Consider the following 18,597-nt stretch of genomic DNA (forward strand, 5'->3'; position numbering starts at 1 on the left):
AGCACAAAATTACTTAAACTCAAACTAAATTGAAAACTTAAAATATAAAAATCTAATTCAAAATTGTAATAAATACTATAATAGTATATATTAAATAAAATGAAATAGTCGTTGCTGTTCTTTCCACTCCAATACTGAACGTATGATTATTATTTTGCATAGCAATCTGCTACGTCTCGTCTCTTATTGGCCATTTGAAGGTGTCACTCAAACCTGACAGGCCTCCGTAGGTCACGCCCCCGCGTTTATCCATATGAGGAAGAACTTGAATAAAAGTGAAACAATGTAGAGATAAACAGTTTCAGGACCGGGTACTTTTACGAACAGCTTAGTTCACGTACGTGTTTATGAACTAAGAAATGCCCGTTTTGAATTGAGAATCATGTATTATTGTCGATTACTGCTGATTTATTTTTATCTGTTATATTTATGCGTTGCGTTTCGCGTAAATGCAACGACTCCTCCGAGAAATGCGAAATCGTTTGATAATCTGGAGCACATAGACTATTTAGAGCAGAATACGGGTAACACTAGATCCAGAGGAAGGTCCAGTGAAGGTCTCGGGGGGTTTGAACCTGGCGATCCTGCTCCTGCCTTCCAGGTTCAAACTCTGGATGGAGTGTTTATTTACAATCCCCAGAATGAGTCGAGGCGCGCGCTCATCGTGCACGCGTTCACTAATAAATCCGCGTTTCTGGAGTGTCTGTGGACGTGGAGCGAGTCTCTGTCGGACCTGCTGGACTATCTGCCGTCCAACACCGAGGTCCTGCTCCTGTCCCTGGATGAGACTGCAGTGCAGGACTCGCTCTGGATGAGGGAACAGGTGTACATAGCTGCTGCACACAGGTACTGACACGCACACACACGCACACACACACACACACACACACACACACACAGACCGGGCTATTGTTCAGTGTCAGAGGACCGTTATATTACCATCTGATACTATCACTGTACATGTGCAGTATTTATTTACTTATTTCAAAAAGTACCAGATTTGATGATTTTGGACAATAATAGTGTAGCATTCTTTACATTACTTTGGAGAACCATTTAAATATCATAGAATGCGAATATGTAAACATTCAATAGATAGATTTCTACAGACAGACAGACCAAGCTTTTTTAATTCCTACATTTATTTATTTAATCATTTATTAACCCATCCATCCATCCTTTCTTAAGTCCTTCCATCCATCCATCCATCCTTCCATCCATCCATCCATCCATCCATCCATCCATCCACATAGACATAATATACATAGACGCCCTATTGGCCGCTGGATCGTACGTCAACGGCGCCGCCATACTGCGGAGGGCAACTTTCCCATACCTCTCATAACGAGAATTGAGAAAAATGCCTATTTCGTGTGCTGCTTGGGGCTTTACAAATCGCCACACAATTGAAAACAGGTCTCAGGGAATTACCTTTCTCAAGCAAAACTGAAAATTTGTTTCTGGTTGCATTTCATTTACTATTTTTATTTTCAGAGGAGAAAGGCCACGAAATTTAAAAATACTACTGTTATTGTGTCACGAAATGTAGTTTTAAGAGTTTTTCAGTCGACAATGTAGTTGTTTAAAGCTCAAATTTGTGGTTTATTTATAAAGATAGCGCCTTTTTAAAAATGTTATCTGACGGTTTCGCAGTTGTGAGATCCAGCGATCCCCGCGGGCGCTCAGCGCTCATGTACCCCGCCGAGAACAGCCTTGCCTCGGCTATAGTGCCTGTCGTACACCGCTTCTGAGTTCTGACGTTAGTCGCTGTCAGTCTAGTGAGAATAATTCGTCTTGTGTTTATCTAACGGGCGATCTTTGGTTTCATTAATCTATAATTTGTTCCTTGGCAGATTGTTTTGGCTGAGGGCAAAGTGAAGTTTCATAACTTAATATATTTAGGCTATTATAACAGTGTAGCCTACTGTATGTTTGACTGGATCGTTTACTTTATTTCTTGATTTGTATAGCTTCTTATACCTTTTAAAAACTGAAATTTAACAAAAAGAGACAGGGTTGCGTCATTTTATTTTATATAGCCTATGTAATAATATTTTAAAATGTATATATTTACATTATTTATTATTGTTATTATAATAATATACCACTTACAATTATCAATCTATTATAGTTATGCTGTCAAATTATTTTACTATTCATAGTAACTATTTAACCTATTATTTTTTATTGTCTATATTCTGTAATTGATATTTCATATTCTACTGCTATTATTATAGTATACATAAACTATATGCTATTATCAATATATTATTATTATTATTATATTAGTACTTATGATATTATATAATTATACTTTTCATTACTATTTTATTTACTGTATACTGTTTGTTTATTTTATTGACTAAACTATTTACTATTAGCCTACCTCTCACTTTATCTTATATTTACTATTTGCATTGCACTGTAGTTGTACCATATCATATTACCATAAATGATCCATCAGTTATCTTTGTTATTGCTAAAATCGGGTCAATGACAGAATATGCTTTTCCCACAATAAGAAACTTTATTTAATTTAATGTGAAAATTAAATTATATCTCAGTATGGGGGTGTTCACAATTCTTATCCAAGAATGAAAAGCTAAATAGCCTACATGACAAGCCAGAGCTTTGGCCATTCCTTATTAAAAAAAAATAAAATAAAATATAAGTCTATCTATCGAGAGTTTAACTAACTACAGATGGAACTTTTTTTGTACACCACATACAAACCACCGAAATCGGTTGATAAATGTAATTTTTTTTGGTTTTTATACAGAAAAACCGCAGCTCAGCAGTTTACTTGCATTTGATTACAGCGCAGTCTTGCCCTCCACAAAATGGCGGACGCGTTGACGTATCGCAGCAACGTTCCAAAGCGGCCAATAGGGCGTCTATGTATATTATGTCTATGTCCATCCACCCTTCCTTCCTTCCATTCAAATTTCTTTCCTTCCTTCCTTCCTTCCTTCCTTCCTTCCTTCCTTCCAAAAAGTACTAGGTTTTATTATGATTTTAGGACATCATGGTAATGTGGTATTCGTTATTAGTTTGGAAAAGGATATATCCAGGGCATATCAAAGTACCATGGTATTACCATCTGACACCATGACTGTAACACTGTACGACTACAGTAAGCAAAAATTGTCATTTAAGGTATTAATAAATGAAAATTAAGACACCTTTCTTTCTTGTTAGAGGGAAAGAGATCTTGTCCAGACTGCATTTCTCTCCCACGCCCGTGTTCGCGCTGGGAAACTGGATACCCAGAGTTCTGTACTCATGGGGGTGCGGTGGTCACAACTGCGGCCTCGCTCAGGTGCTTTTCTCCTCTCCAGGTTAGTGTGGATGTCTTGATGGGATCACATGGCTTGGTTGTACTATGTTGTCATACTGGGGGCGTCATTTCTTAAATATTCATTAGATTACTGATACATTCTGGAATTGCAGACTGGAGAATACCGCTGATCGCCAAGCGTCTGAATGCCCGATATGACTGGCTGAATGGTCGCTGGGGTGCAGATCCATACAGATTGCTGGATGCAGGGGATGGTTGTGAACCTGTGACGTCTGTCAAAGGTGCTGTCGCATGGGTGTCTGAGGGTGGCTGCTCTTTTTTCAAAAAGGTGAGCTACATGAGCAAGGCAACGTGGATGTTTGTTCAAGACACAAGATACGGCCCGATTAACAAAGTTTTTGAATGTTTAAGATAAAAAACATGGTCGAATCCAATGCTACTGGGGTGCTGGTGTATGCCTTGCCCGGGAATCCCATACAGGACATGAACTGCTCAGGAGACGAATGTTCCACCTCGCTCAACATACCTGCGTCTATGGTTCATATTGAACCCTCTGTCATGCAAGCCCTACGGTGAGCAAATAGTTTATAGGTCATAACTGGGCACATAGTGAGAGAGATGGATTGTTTGTTCTTCTTTTACCGCTGGGTTAACATAATCATGAATTTTTAAATTCCATATTTTTTTAATCACTTTATTCTGGGTTTGTAGTTAACTCCTGGTACTCAGATTTTGATATTTCACTCTGTACATTTGTAATCTCAGGGTTAATCTCAGTGTTGTAAAAAAATAGTTTTTGGTCATTTAAATTAAGCTGAAATAAAATTAAATAACACTGGTTTTTATTTGCATATTGGAAATGCTGTAATGTACTTCCACAATAAATAACATTGTTTATTCTTCACACAGTTAATTCATGTGCCATCATGTTAAAGTATTTTTAAGTAGGTTTTTTTAGATACTGCAACCAAACAGTGTGTTAAAGTTTCTGTGCCTTTAACCCAGGTTAACCTAAGGTTAAAAATTGTTGAAAATATCTGTGTGAATTTGCAGCCTCTACTATGCCTTAATTGTGTCATTTAAAGTCTAATCAGTGAATGTTTTTTTTTTTTTTAAATGATGTGGATTGTTTGCAATAGAAAGGGGCGTCCTGTGAATGTAACGTTCCAGATCACACCTTCACCAAACTTCTTCTTTGGGATCGACCAGAAGGGGGCGCTGTCTGAGATGGGCTGGTTTCTCTACCCAACCTTTAGATTCATGGCCTGGCAGGCTCAGTGGTAAGATCTGTTGGGTGAAATATTTATATCCATTGTCAATTATATTTTGGAGTTATTGGGCGATGCTGATAATCTTAAATTTGCTAAAGGGATATTTCACCGCTGGAAAGATGAATGTAAATTTAAATTGGGTCATTTATGTAGTAGAAATGTGAAATTATTTTAGAAGTTGGTGCCTTCTAGACTGAGAAAAGCCAGAAAATGTATTTTTGGCTCATGTGGATGAAAGACAACAACTCCCAGAATGCACTTGCTTCGCTGCCCTACGAGGCCACTCCCAAGCCACGCCTACCGGTTACAGAGGGCAGTATCGGAAGAAATGATACAACTAGGCTAATAGTCGACTTGAAACTGAAAAGACGGTGTTTTATCGTGAGATCCCCCTATGGGCGGGTTGAAGACATGCGGGACGAGCTCCTCCTACTGGCTGTAGTCTCTCGCCTCTGGCCAAAAAAGCCTCCGATGACGTAAAATGACGATTTTTGCGTCATCTGAGTTTTTTTTCCAGACACACAATACAGAAATCTCTCGTCTCAGGGGGACATGAGGGAAATTCGAAAATACTACCAGGTTTCTACTGATACAAAGATTAATGCTAAACGGTGAAGTATCCTTTAAGTATTGGCCTGTCTTATAATCCAGCTCACATTTATGTTATCCTCTAGGTTCACATTCAAAGAGGCTTTGCAGGAGCAGCTAAGTCGGCCTGCCATTATAGTACCTGTGTTTGATCGTCATCTGATGCAGGGAGAGACGGGCGCTCAGGCAGTGGTGGATCTTCCTAAAGGTTTGAGCTTCACATTAGTAGCATCTACCAATGCAGGCCTGTCATTCAAAGCTAGACATCAGAATTTTTTCCTGTTTTTCTTTATAGAGATTTCAAATTATGATGTTCTGGAGCTGGACGCCTCCCTGTCCTGTCCGGGCCGCAGGGACGAGACGTGTGCTCACTGGGATCACACTGTACAGCTGTACATATGCTGCGATCACACCAGCCCCTACTGCAACCTGGAGCTCGGGCGCTGGATAACGGCCTTCCGCAGGTACTTGAACTGAATCGTTGCTATTCTTTCAACACCATCATTTTGGACCATTTTTGAATTTCTGCTACTATTTGAAAATGTTTGTGACTATCTTTACAGAGGCACAGGTCATTGGCTGACGGATGTGTCCCCTTTGATTCCCCTGCTAAATAACAATAAGTGCTCCTTCAGCATGAAGACTGCGCCATGGGCGATGCCATGGATGACGTCTCTCAATCTACGCTTTAGTCAGAGCAACCAGACAGGTCAGAACATTGTCCTACAGGTCATAAAAGCATTCAGTGTGGCAACTTAGTGCAAGGTCTTTAAATCAACTGGTGTTTTGGTGGTTTTTGGTGGATGTGTAAAGTCAGTTAATCACATTAACTATAAACATGTTCCACTAACCCTTCACAAACACAAAGTGATGCAATATTCTCTCAGTTCTTATTCTCATTAAATACAAGTGACAGTAAAGACATTTATAATGTTACAAAGGATTTGTATTTCAAATAAATGCTGTTCTTTTGAACTTTCTATTCATCAAATAATCCTGACAAAAATATATCATGGTTTCCTCAAAAATATGAAGCAGCACAACTGTTTTTAACATTGCTAATAATAAGAAATGTTTCTTGAGCAGCAAATCATCATATTAGAATGATTTCTGAAGGATCATGTGACACTGAAGACTGGAGTAATGATGCTGAAAATTCAGCTTTGATCACAGGAATAAATTACATTGTAAAATTCAAACAGAGAACAGTTCTTTTAAATTTTAATATTTTTTCAAAATATTACTGTTTTTCCTCTTTTTTTTAATCAATAAATGCAGCCTTGGTAAGCATAAAGGCCCAATATACTTTATCGATTCATCATTTTGAACAAAATCAGGCCAAAACGAAGTTCATTTCGGGAGTTTGAAACAGTTAGGCCGGTGACACACTGGATGCGTGGCGTAAGCGTCTCAGCTGCGTGGCGTGTCCGTTTTTATTTCGGCTCCCATGTTAACAGGTTAGAGCTTGCACACTGCGTGCGTGACACGCGCGTCTCAGGCGCGGCTCGAGCCGCGCGGAAAACGCGTGCTTGCTAGAAATAGAACCGACGCCTATTTTTCACGCAACACGCAAGCGTCTTGGAAGCGTTTCCAAGCCAAATTAAATAGGAAAAGATGTTTATATGAAATTTTGACACGAATACATATTAATAAATGTCATTTTGATGTTTGAAAGTGTCTAGGGTTTGACATAAATGCAAATATAAATGCAATTTAAAAAAATATTATCGATTTTCAAAAACTGCACCTGTCAATACAGAATTAAATATTCAGTCTATATTGCCGTCAACACTGCCGACGTTGTCTTTGCTGCTATATATTTGTTTAACATGAAGTATAGGCCTTCCACAACTCTCTCCCCATATGTCAAATATATCACCAATATGTCACCTAGCAGCAGCAGCGCCGCGTCAGACACGCTTCTGGTGTGCAAAGACATGGAAAACGCGATGCAGCCGCCACGCAGCTGACACGCAACAGAAACGCCACGCTCACGCCACGCATCCAGTGTGTCACCGGCCTTAACCAAAGTGATCTTTCCGTAAAAAATAAATTACCGCTCTGATTGGTTATTACCATTGAGCTACAATTGGTCCCTGGCGATGATGTATAAGGTGGGTGTGGCTCTGAGGCTCCACCGTCTTTGAAGTGGAAATCTTCTCCAGGACATAAGATGAAATATTTGCATACACACCCTGACCCAATATTTCCCTGGAAAGAACATCTCGAAGACTAATTTATTGTATGCAGCTGTGAAAGCTGTTGCTCACCCACACATATTCTATCAAGTCTTCCTAAAGGAACCATGTATCTTACAGAGAACGTCAGCACAGTGTGTTACTCCAGATTCCTGCACACTTGTAGTTTATTCAGTCATCTTAAATAAGCTTATAAGTATTTAAAGGTTGTTATCGTTGCTCTATTTTTAGTGCACTTGCAGGAAATCATAAATACAATATTCTTGGAAGCTGCATTTAGGGGCTTGGCTGTTTCCCAAAATACATAAATGTTACAACAGTTACAGTAGTAATAAACCTAGTTAAGTAGTTTGCAGAGGGATGAGGACATCTGTGATTAATATTGACACCATCTGCGATTGTCTTCACAGGTAATTACTCGGAGAGATTGTACCCTTTCAAGGTAATGACGCTCTTCTCTGGTGGGACGTTTGACAAAGACTATAACAGCAGATACCAAGAGATCAAGTTCAGTCTTCCAGCTTCAACAAAGAAGGTGATCAATTATTATTATTATTATTATTTATAATAATAAGAATAATACCAACAAAAACATTTTTTTATAATAATATATAATATTATAATAATATATGAAGAGTTCAGATGCAAAAGCCTCTAAGTGCCATCTGAAATTTTCTTCTAGAATGATCATTTTTATCAAGCTTGTATATTTAAGTTCAATAATTTCACTTACAGTGCTATGCATAAGTTTAGACACCCATGCTAAAGTTGACTAAAAAGAGGAATAAAAAATCATCTTTTGGAAATTGAACTTAATGCCTTAATTAAATTTTTTTGGAAAAATCCAACCTTTAAGGACACCAATTTTCTTTGTGAATGAATAATGTATCGTAAATAAATAAATGTTCTTCCTTAAAATACAGGGTGCATAAGTCTGGACACCCCTATGTTAAATTCCCATAGAGGCAGGCAGATTTTTATTTTTAAAGGCCAGTTACTTCATGGATCCAGGATACTATGCATCCTGATAAAGTTCCCTTGGCCTTTGGAATTAAAATAGCCCCACATCATCACATAGCCTTCACCATACCTAGAGATTGGCATGGAGTACTTTCCATAAGATCATCTCTCAATGCAAATCAAACCAGCTATTAGGAAATAACTGAAATAAAACCATGCCAATCTCTAGGAACTTTATCAGGATGCATAGTATCCTGGATCCATGAAGAAACTGGCCTTTAAAAATAAAAATCTGCCTGCCTCTATGGGAATTTAACATAGGGGTGTCCAGACTTATTTACGATACATTATTCATTCACAAAGAAAATTGGTGTCCTTAAAGGTTGGATTTTTCCTATTTTTTTTAATTAAGGCATTAAGTTCAATTTCCAAAAGATGATTTTTTATTCCTCTTTTTAGTCAACTTTAGCATGGGTGTCTAAACTTATGCATAGCACTGTAAATGGCAATGCAAATTACCTATTAATTGTCATTTAAGTGTTATAAAAATGATCATTCTAGAAGAAAATTTCAGATGGCACTTAGAGGCTTTTGCATCTGAACTCTTCATATATATATATATATATTATATGTAAAATTAAAAGTAAAATGTTTCCATGAATTGAATGTGTATTTTTGTGTGTGTGCTGGAATCGCAGGTGGAGTTATACGCCGTTATCACGGCTCACGGATCTGACGAGAACTTCTGCGGGGAATTTTGTGTGACATCACACCACTTCCTGATCAACAGAGCCATCAATAACACACTCATATTTGAGTCAGCTGGTTAGTAGGACCTTAGTGCCAGGATGGTTGGAGTGTGACACTTGATAACATTTTATCACATGAATTACAGTGATGTGCTCACACTGTGCCAGTGAGTAAACAGATGTGCATTTCTGGGTAGGATCACCCCTGGGCTGTGCCATGCGGGTTCCTGAAGGGGGAGTGCCCAATGAACATGGTACCTGGTTGTACGGCCGCGGAGGCTGGTGCGACGGGCTCCAGGTGGATCCGTGGAGGACCGACATCACTTCCCAGGTACAATAAATTGGAGCAGAAGGAATGCAGAAACATGAAATATGATAAGGTCTTGAAACGACAATGACTATGTTTACATGTGCACCAATAATGTGATTATTTTATTGATTTAATCAGAGTAAGGAATTAAAGGATTAGTTCACTTTCAAAAAAAATTCTGCTGTTAATTTACTCACCCCGATGTCATCCAAGATATCCATGTCTTTCTTTCTTCAGTCAAAAAGAAATTAAGGTTTTTGAGGAAAACATTCCATGATTTTTCTACACAGAATGGACTTCAATGGCAACCAACTATACCAATGTTCAAAGAAGGTTCAAATCTCTGTCTCAATGCAGCTTCAAAGTCTCGACACGATCCCAGTCGAGAAATAAGGGTCTTATCTAGCGGAATGATCGGTCATTTTCTAAAAAACAAAATATATATATATATACTTTTTAACCACAATGCTCATCGTGTTCCATCTCGGAGATGTGCCACGCATTGCGTCATCACGTTGAAAAGGTCACGCGTCACGTCATCTATCTAAGTTATTTGTCTGTGTACTCCCGTTCAACAAGGTAGGGAAGGGCGAAAAATGTCATCTCATGTTCTCCTCCAACTTCAAAATCGTCTGACATCTTTGTTTTAATGTATTATTATTATTATTAATTTTTTTTTCGTGACCTTTCCAACATGATGACGTAATACGTGGCGCATCTCAGAGACGGTACAATATGGGCATTTGTGGTTAAAAAGGATATATATTTAATTTTCTTTTCAAAATGACCGATCGTTTCGCTAGAGAAGACCCTTGTTTTCCAACGGGGATCGTGTCGAGACTTTGAAGCTGCATTGAGACGGACATTTGAACCTTCTTTGAACATTGGTATAGTTGGTTGCCATTGAAGTCCATTCTGTGTAGAAAAATCATGGAATGTTTTCCTCAAAAACCTTCATTTCTTTTCGACTAAAGAAAGAAAGACATGGATATCTTGGATGACATCGGGGTGATTAAATTATCAGCAAAAATTGTTTTTGAAAGTGAACTTATCCTTAAATCACAGTAAGATTTTACATGACATGAGAAAACACAAAGAATTGTGGTTATTTTTACCTCTATTATTCACATACCCCAATGCACAGCACAGATGATGAAGTATCATACAAGTTCATACAAGTGTTACTGGCAACTTTTTTAATCTACTTGCGTCAAGTGCAAAACATATAGACTTGAATTTTTTTCAGTGATGTGTCTCCATTTTAATGTTTTCCTCCATCAATATACTACATCATATTAATGTTGCACAGCATTGTCTACATAATCTCAGTTTCTTCAGCACCCCAAAAATGTGATGCCTTCTTCACCGCCATGTTTATAAGCACATGACAGCGTCATCCATGTATGTCACAAGCACATGCACGCTTTGGTCAGAGTGGAATAGTTACAATTAAAGTGTTTACATGCCTGTTTATTGTGATTAAAATCAGCATACACCACATGTTTTACTACTATTATGGTTGCGGTTATGAGTTTAATCACATCAATTTGATCAAAGTATTGTGTGTACATGAGGTAAATTATATTGCCTAAATGTCAATGTAGTCACATTATTAGGGTGCGTGTAAACGTACAGTAGTCAGTTAAAATATAAACTATAAAATAGGTTAGGCTGTTCTAATGATTTATATGATGCATGATGTGTTAAAGATTTAAAAGCATTTTGTTCCTCTCACAGCTGGACATGAGTGGAACCAATTCTGTCCTTTACTTTGGACTCTATGAGGGACGTAACCCAAATCCAAAGACTGACCCGGGGTACATTATTATGTACTCCTATCTAGTGTTTTATAAATGATTTTACAGATCTGCATATAATTTTTTTTTTCTCACTTGAATCTTTTACATTTTTAACAGCATTGATCATTCATTTTCCTTCATTCAGTATCATTTTTGTTTTAATGATTCATGTTAACTTTAGTATTTCCTCATGCTGCTCTTTTTTTTTTTTTTTTTTTTTTTACCAAAAAGTTATTTTTGGTTATACTGTATGTGCAATCTGACATTTTTAAAAATTTCAACCTTGTACTACAGTTGACTACTGAGATTAGACACTCTGGATGGGATTTTAAAAAACGTATTTAATTGAGAGATATTTTGGTAACACTTTACAATAAGGTTTCATTTGTTAACTACTTTTAACACAAACTAAGAACTAACAAGATCTCTACAGCATTTATTTAAATTCAACATTTACGAATACATTTTTAAAATCCAAGTTTGTTAACATTAGTTAACTAACATGAACAAACAATGAACAGCTGGATTTTTATTAACTAATATTAACAAATATTAATAAATACTGTAACAATCGTTCATGTTAACAAATGAGACCTGATTGTGAAGTGTTACTGATATTTTGCAAATAAATAGTTTGTCTTGACAGACACATCAGTTTCACTGAGTCAATTTATTTGTATTTCTATCTTGGCTTGTGCAAAACCTAGTGAGTTGCCTATGTAGGCAGCATTTTAAGGCATCATAGGCACTCCCAATGCAAAGGCTGTTCCAGCAAGTATGATTATGCTGTTTTCTAAAATACTGTACCTTCTTTTGGCCCTCAAAAAAAATCCCATAATGCATCCCAAAGAGCTCAGTGACAAATACTGAGAAGTATCCTTCATTTTAAAGTTAAATCTAAAAGTATCAAGCTTTTCAAGCGAGTTGCCTCCTATCTAAAGTGTCCCAAACGTATGATGTTCCATTTCAGTTAGTTGCAGCTTACTAGGTTTTGAAACAGTGTTTCACATAATGTTTAGTAAAAGAACTGTATTTGTCCTGTCATTCTTCTAAAGTCTTGGGAATCTCTGTATAATGCATGGTATACATTGTATGATTTGGGGCTGTTTCAGATGAAAGATGATCAACTTGAAACAATCATGGCGATTTCTTTGGTCGTGGCTCATAAACGGTGCTCCTACATCGTACTGTGAGAGGTTCAAAGACGACTAAGATAGCCGGTGAAAATGTTCTGAGGGGTGTCAAAAATGTAGGATGACCATCTCACAGTGTGTTTGCTGCTACGACCAGTGATAATGCAATATGAAATGACGTATTGATCAAGGCGACATGACGCTAATACTAGGAAAGGTGGCACATTGAAAACACTATTCATCTTGCTCAGTTTGTTTACCACTAGCGCATGCTGATGACGTTTTATTCTTCTTCTTCTAACTAAAGATTCAATACAAGATCATACATGTCGTGCCCAAGTTTATTAGATCCATGTCGTACAGTGTGATTTGTAATGATCTTATAAGGTTGTTGAAATCGCAGTCTGTAGAAGGTATACTGAATGTTTTTTTCTGTTTGACAATTATATGCAATTATGCGAGTCTCCAGTAGCTTCTTAACTTAAAGTGGAAGGAAGACCAGGAAATCTTGATCTTCAATCTTGAGAAAATTGCTTTAGACTTTCAAGGAGCTTTTAAGTATTTCTCTGAGGACTGACCCATTGTGACACAGAGGTCATCCTTGCTCAACTAGTTTCCACACTTCTTGTGTGCTCTATAATTGAAATGTTGTACTTCTAATGCTGGTTGCACATTAATTAGAACAGAACAGAAAATGCACTTTTTTATGTCATGGACAGATTTATATTCTGTGCCAGTAGCCAGATTTCTAAAAGCCATATGTAATATTTGAGAGAAAAAAGATTGGGAATGATTATATTATTATTTTGTGGTACATATTAGCTTTTTAAATGACATTTTTAAAAACTCAAGGTACAACCATTATAATTCAGGATAAGAGATCTGTGACGTAAATAACAGCTAGTAAAAGTTATATGTGTCAAGTTGCAATAAAAAAGGTGCGACAGATGACTAGTGAACCTCAGCAGAGAACAGTCGTCCTCCTTGATTTAAAATTTAAGGTGTCATTTTAAATATGCAGAAAACTGTGACCTAAACTGCACCGATATGGTAAGTTATATTTTTCTGTAGCAGAACATATATATTTATATATAATAGTTATATTGCTTGTTTTCAAATATTTGTCTCTTTTTTTTTTCAGATGTCTCAGCACATATTTCTATTTTTTGGGATATTCATTGGTTTTCTCTTTATTAAGCAACTCATAAATGTTAGATTTGGCCTTCTAGCCAGAGCACGTGCGACTCCACACACTCTTTCCTCTCAAGCCAAAAGTCAAGCATGGAAAAATAATGGTATGTTCATTATAACTTACTCATATTTTGAGTCATAATGGCATTGTATTTACAGCACCAGTCAAAAGTTTGGACACAGTCTCAATTTTTTTTCTTATATTCTGCAACTTTAAGATGACAAAAATAGTTCAAACTTTGGTTTCACTTTATTTTGATGGTGCCTTTAACACATTCTGTTGACTATAAGTAACGTTGCACCTACATGTTTACTAACTCTCATTAGAGTGTTAGGTAAGTATTAATAGACTGGTAGGGTTAGGGTTAGATTAAGTTGACATGTAGTTGCAAAATTACTTATAGTCAGTAGACTGTCTGTTGGAGGACCATCACAATAAAGTGTTTGCAGATATTAAGCAGACAGTCTACTTATACTCCAATGAAAGTTAGTTGACATATAGTTGCAAAGTTACTTATAGTCAACAGCATGTTCAAAAGGGACCATCAAAATAAAGTGTTACCCAAACTTTTGTTTTATAAAGAAATGAATTTGTACGCACAATTTCTATTTGTTACATTTGTCTAATGCAACTCATGCATGGAAAAAGAATGGTACGTATGTTCATTATAACTTACTCATATTTTGAGTCATTATGGCATTGTATTTACAGCACTAGTCAAAAGTTTGGACACAGTCTCAATTTTTTTTCTTATATTCTGCAACTTTAAGACGGCAAAAATAGTTAAAGCTTTTGTTTTTATAAAGAAATGAATTTGTTTGCACAATTTATATTTGTTACATTTGTCTACAAAACTCATTTCAAGCATTTAAGCAGATTTAGATATTTGATTTAGATCAAAATATTTGTATGAGAAACGTACAGTAAACTACCGTTCAAAAGTTTGGTGTCAGTAAGATTTTGTAATGTTTTTTGAAAGAAGTCTCTTCTGCTCAACAAGGCTGCATTTATTTGATCAACAATACAGTAAAATCAGTAATAATGTGAAATTTTATTATTATTATTTAAAATAATATTGTAATTGTTTTCTATTGTAATAAATGTTAAAAAGTGATTTATACCCGTGATCAAAGCTGAATTTTCAGCATCATTACTCCAGTCTTCAGTGTCACATGATCCTTCAGAAATCATTCTAATATGCTGATTTGCTGCTCAAGAAACATTTCTTTATATATATCAATGTTTAAAACAGTTTTGCTGTTTATAGAAAATAGATTTTTTTGATTCATCATTGCTGAATCAGTGAAAACCTGAATTTTTGCTTGAATTCCCAGATGAGGTGTCACAGTCCCTGTATTCCCGTGTGCGTGTGTTGTGTTGGATCATGACAAGGCCTGAGAATCTGCTGAAGAAGCTCCAGCACGTTCGTGCCACCTGGACTAAACACTGTAACCTGAGCGTAGGAGCCGGATACGTTCTGAGCCGAGAGGCTCTCAGGAGATTTGTGCAAGGTTTCAGCACGGGACGCTGCAAGAATATCAGCTCCGTGGAGGACATGGCCTTGGGAAGGTGCATGGAGACCATGGGAGTGAAGCCCGGGGATTCAAGAGATCCAAACAAACGAGAAACATTTAATCCTTTTACACCTGAAACCCTTCTCATTTCCCCAAAGAGTGGAAAACAGGCCTGGAGATACAGTTACTACAAAACAAAACGGGTGAGTGCAGCTGGCAGGTTTTCATTGAAAATATCGTCATTCTACAGTTAAACCTAAGCTCCGCCCTCCTTGGTTACTGTTGCTAACACCGGGCTTGATAAAACAAAAGACAGTAGAGTGCAAAAGCCCGCCCACTTTTTCCATTGGTTTTGGAAGTATTTTTTCCATGCATTTCGCCCAAAGGGATTTCAAAAAAGTCTTTGTTAAAGCGTTATGAGCCATGGACCAAGCCAATCAGCTACGAGGTGAATGATAATAACTCTACAAACTTTGATTCAAAGCAAAATAATTTTTAAAATCGGACAAAAATACAAAGGTACAAAGACTGAGTACTTAATGGTTTTAGTGAGGGAAAAAACTACAGCATAGTCAAATTTAAAATGGTGGAGAAATATAAAAAATGTTGATTATTTATATATATATATATATATATATTGCAAAATATGCATATACAGTGAGGAAAATAAGTATTTGAACACCCTGCTATTTTGCAAGTTCTCCCACTTAGAAATCATGGAGGGGTCTAAAATTGTCATCATAGGTGCATGTCCACTGTGAGAGACAGAATCTAAAAAAAAAATCCAGAAATTACAATGTATGATTTTTTAACTATTTATTTGTACGATACAGCTGCAAATAAGTATTTGAACACCTGAGAAAATCAATGTTAATATTTGGTACAGTAGCCTTTGTTTGCAATTACAGAGGTCAAACGTTTCCTGTCGTTTTTCACCAGGTTTGCACACACTGCAGGAGGGATTTTGGCCCACTCCTCCACGCAGATCTTCTCTAGATCAGTCAGGTTTCTGGGCTGTCGCTGAGAAACACGGAGTTTGAGCTCCCTCCAAAGATTCTCTATTGGGTTTAGGTCTGGAGACTGGCTAGGCCACGCCAGAACCTTGATATGCTTCTTACAGAGCCACTCCTTGGTTATCCTGGCTGTGTGCTTCGGCTCATTGTCATGCTGGAAGACCCAGCCTCGACCCATCTTCAATGCTCTAACTGAGGGAAGGAGGTTGTTCCCCAAAATCTCGCAATACATGGCCCCGGTCATCCTCTCCTTAATACAGTGCAGTCGCCCTGTCCCATGTGCAGAAAAACACCCCCAAAGCATGATGCTACCACCCCCATGCTTCACAGTAGGGATGGTGTTCTTGGGATGGTACTCATCATTCTTCTTCCTCCAAACACGTTTAGTGGAATTATGACCAAAAAGTTCTATTTTGGTCTCATCTGACCACATGACTTTCTCCCATGACTCCTCTGGATCATCCAAATGGTCATTGGCAAACTTAAGACGGGCCTTAACGTGCTGGTTTAAGCAGGGGAACCTTCCGTGCCATGCATGATTTCAAACCATGACGTCTTAGTGTATTACCAACAGTAACCTTGGAAACGGTGGTCCCAGCTCTTTTCAGGTCATTGACCAGCTCCTCCCGTGTAGTTCTGGGCTGATTTCTCACCTTTCTTAGGATCATTGAGACCCCACGAGGTGAGATCTTGCATGGAGCCCCATACCGAGGGAGATTGACAGTCATGTTTAGCTTCTTCCATTTTCTAATGATTGCTCCAACAGTGGACCTTTTTTCACCAAGCTACTTGGCAATTTCCCCGTAGCCCTTTCCAGCCTTGTGGAGGTGTACAATTTTGTCTCTAGTGTCTTTGGACAGCTCTTTGGTCTTGGCCATGTTAGTAGTTGGATTCTTACTGATTGTATGGGGTGGACAGGTGTCTTTATGCAGCTAACGACCTCAAACAGGTGCATCTAATTTAGGCTAATAAATGGAGTGGAGGTGGACATTTTAAAGGCAGTGTTACGTCCAGAGACGAAGTGATTTGATTTTATATTTACTTCTAATGTGTCTTGTTTTTTTTTTTCTTTCTTTTGCTCCTTCTACTGAATCTGCCTGGCAGGTAGCTGATCGCCCCCAGCTGTACCTGCTTACCAATTAAGAGTGAGCCAGCATAAAAGCAGAGCTCCAGCTATCAGACAGGGAGAAAACGTTCCCCCAAGAGCTTTCTCCAGAGCGTTGTCTTTCTCCTGCCCAGCCTGTTGTTGCAGCTACAATTGGTGGTTATTGGGCTGCTGATTGTTCTTTTTTTGGTATTGTAGTTTTTCTTGTTATTGTTTCATTGTGACACTTTTTCAAATACTTTCTTTTTGTTATGTTAGTTAAAGAGAGATATATTCTTTATCTTTTGAGTTTGTTGCTTGATTAATAGCTGCTATTATTAACATCCTCTTTAGCAGCTACCTTAATGTTTGCTCATTTGTGTTTTGGGTTTATTGGTTTTATTTGGAAGCTGTAGGGTGGATGCCATTTTTGTTTTAACCTGTTTTCTCCTGTTTTGGGGTTAGTAAGGGAGTTAGGGTATAACTCTGTTATTTTTCTTTTCTTTTCTTTGTTAGTCTAGTTAGAGGTACATATTTCAGTTATATTGTCTTGTTTATTATTTTGGCCTTATCCTCTCCTGAAACTATTGCTTCCTTTTGTGTTTTTCTTTATATTTGTTCCACGAGCTGTGAAATAAAATCCTTTTCTGGATACTTGTGGCTTGTGGTGCTGTGGCAGGACTTAGATTAACGCTCTTTAAAATTTGGTTTTACTTTTGTTGCGTCCCCATTTACCCCTAGACTTATGTGGGACGTAACAATTGGGGGCTCGTCCGTTTGTTTAATTATTTCGTGGAATTGTGGTATCATGAGTTTTTCAGCAGCTTCGAACTTGTGCGGGTGAGGAAGTGTACATGTTATGAATTGAATAATGGAATTTGATTTGGTTAAGTTTACTTTGTCTCCGACAGTGGAAGAGTTTGACAGGTGTAGGAAAGGAGATCTGATTTTGATTGCAGAGTTCTTTAATATTCCTGTCAGCAAGGAGGCAAAGAAGCAATGCCTCAAAGATGAGTTGTACCGAAGGCTTGTCCAAATGGGTATTTTGCCAGCAGATTCTAACGTGGAAGTTGTGTCGGGAGAGCCTATTTCTTTTCATAGTAAAGGTGGCGATTTGAGTCCTGATCCTTTGATGCCGCTTCGTTTAAAAGAATTAGAGCTTGAGCTTAAGAAGCAGGAGCATGAAACTCAGTTGTTAAAGTTGAAGGCTCTGGAAATTGAGGCTGATCGAGATGTTAAGCTTCGGAGGTTGGATCTCGAAGCTCAGATTCTTCACAGTAGGCCGGTTCCGTTGCCTAGGTCTCGTCCTTCTTCATCCAGTGTTTCGGTACCGGTCGAAACAGGTTTTGACGTGAGTAGGTACGTGAGATTGGTCCCTCCCTTTCGTGAAGGTGAAGTGGATGCGTACTTTGTTGCATTTGAGCGTATTGCCACAAAATTGAACTGGCCAAAGGATTTGTGGGCTCTTTTGGTGCAGAGCAATATTGC

At 37.7% G+C, this 18,597-nt stretch overlaps 1 protein-coding gene across 1 annotated transcript; it reads left to right on the forward strand.

The window, feature by feature from the left end:
- Positions 1-251: 251 nt before the first annotated feature.
- On the forward strand, positions 252-12,766 carry LOC308703850 (uncharacterized protein). The gene is made up of 12 exons (XM_081387819.1): positions 252-846; positions 3,199-3,338; positions 3,451-3,626; positions 3,710-3,870; positions 4,438-4,578; positions 5,244-5,365; positions 5,453-5,621; positions 5,721-5,866; positions 7,766-7,890; positions 9,014-9,140; positions 9,262-9,395; positions 11,112-12,766. The coding sequence occupies exons 1-12, from the start codon at positions 383-385 to the stop codon at positions 11,229-11,231; spliced, it is 2,025 nt and encodes a 674-aa protein (XP_081243945.1). The 5' UTR covers positions 252-382; the 3' UTR covers positions 11,232-12,766.
- Positions 12,767-18,597: the final 5,831 nt, after the last annotated feature.

The sequence above is a fragment of the Scardinius erythrophthalmus genome (genome assembly GCF_964197995.2).
Source record: "Scardinius erythrophthalmus genome assembly, chromosome: 16".
Lineage (NCBI taxonomy): Eukaryota > Metazoa > Chordata > Actinopteri > Cypriniformes > Leuciscidae > Scardinius > Scardinius erythrophthalmus.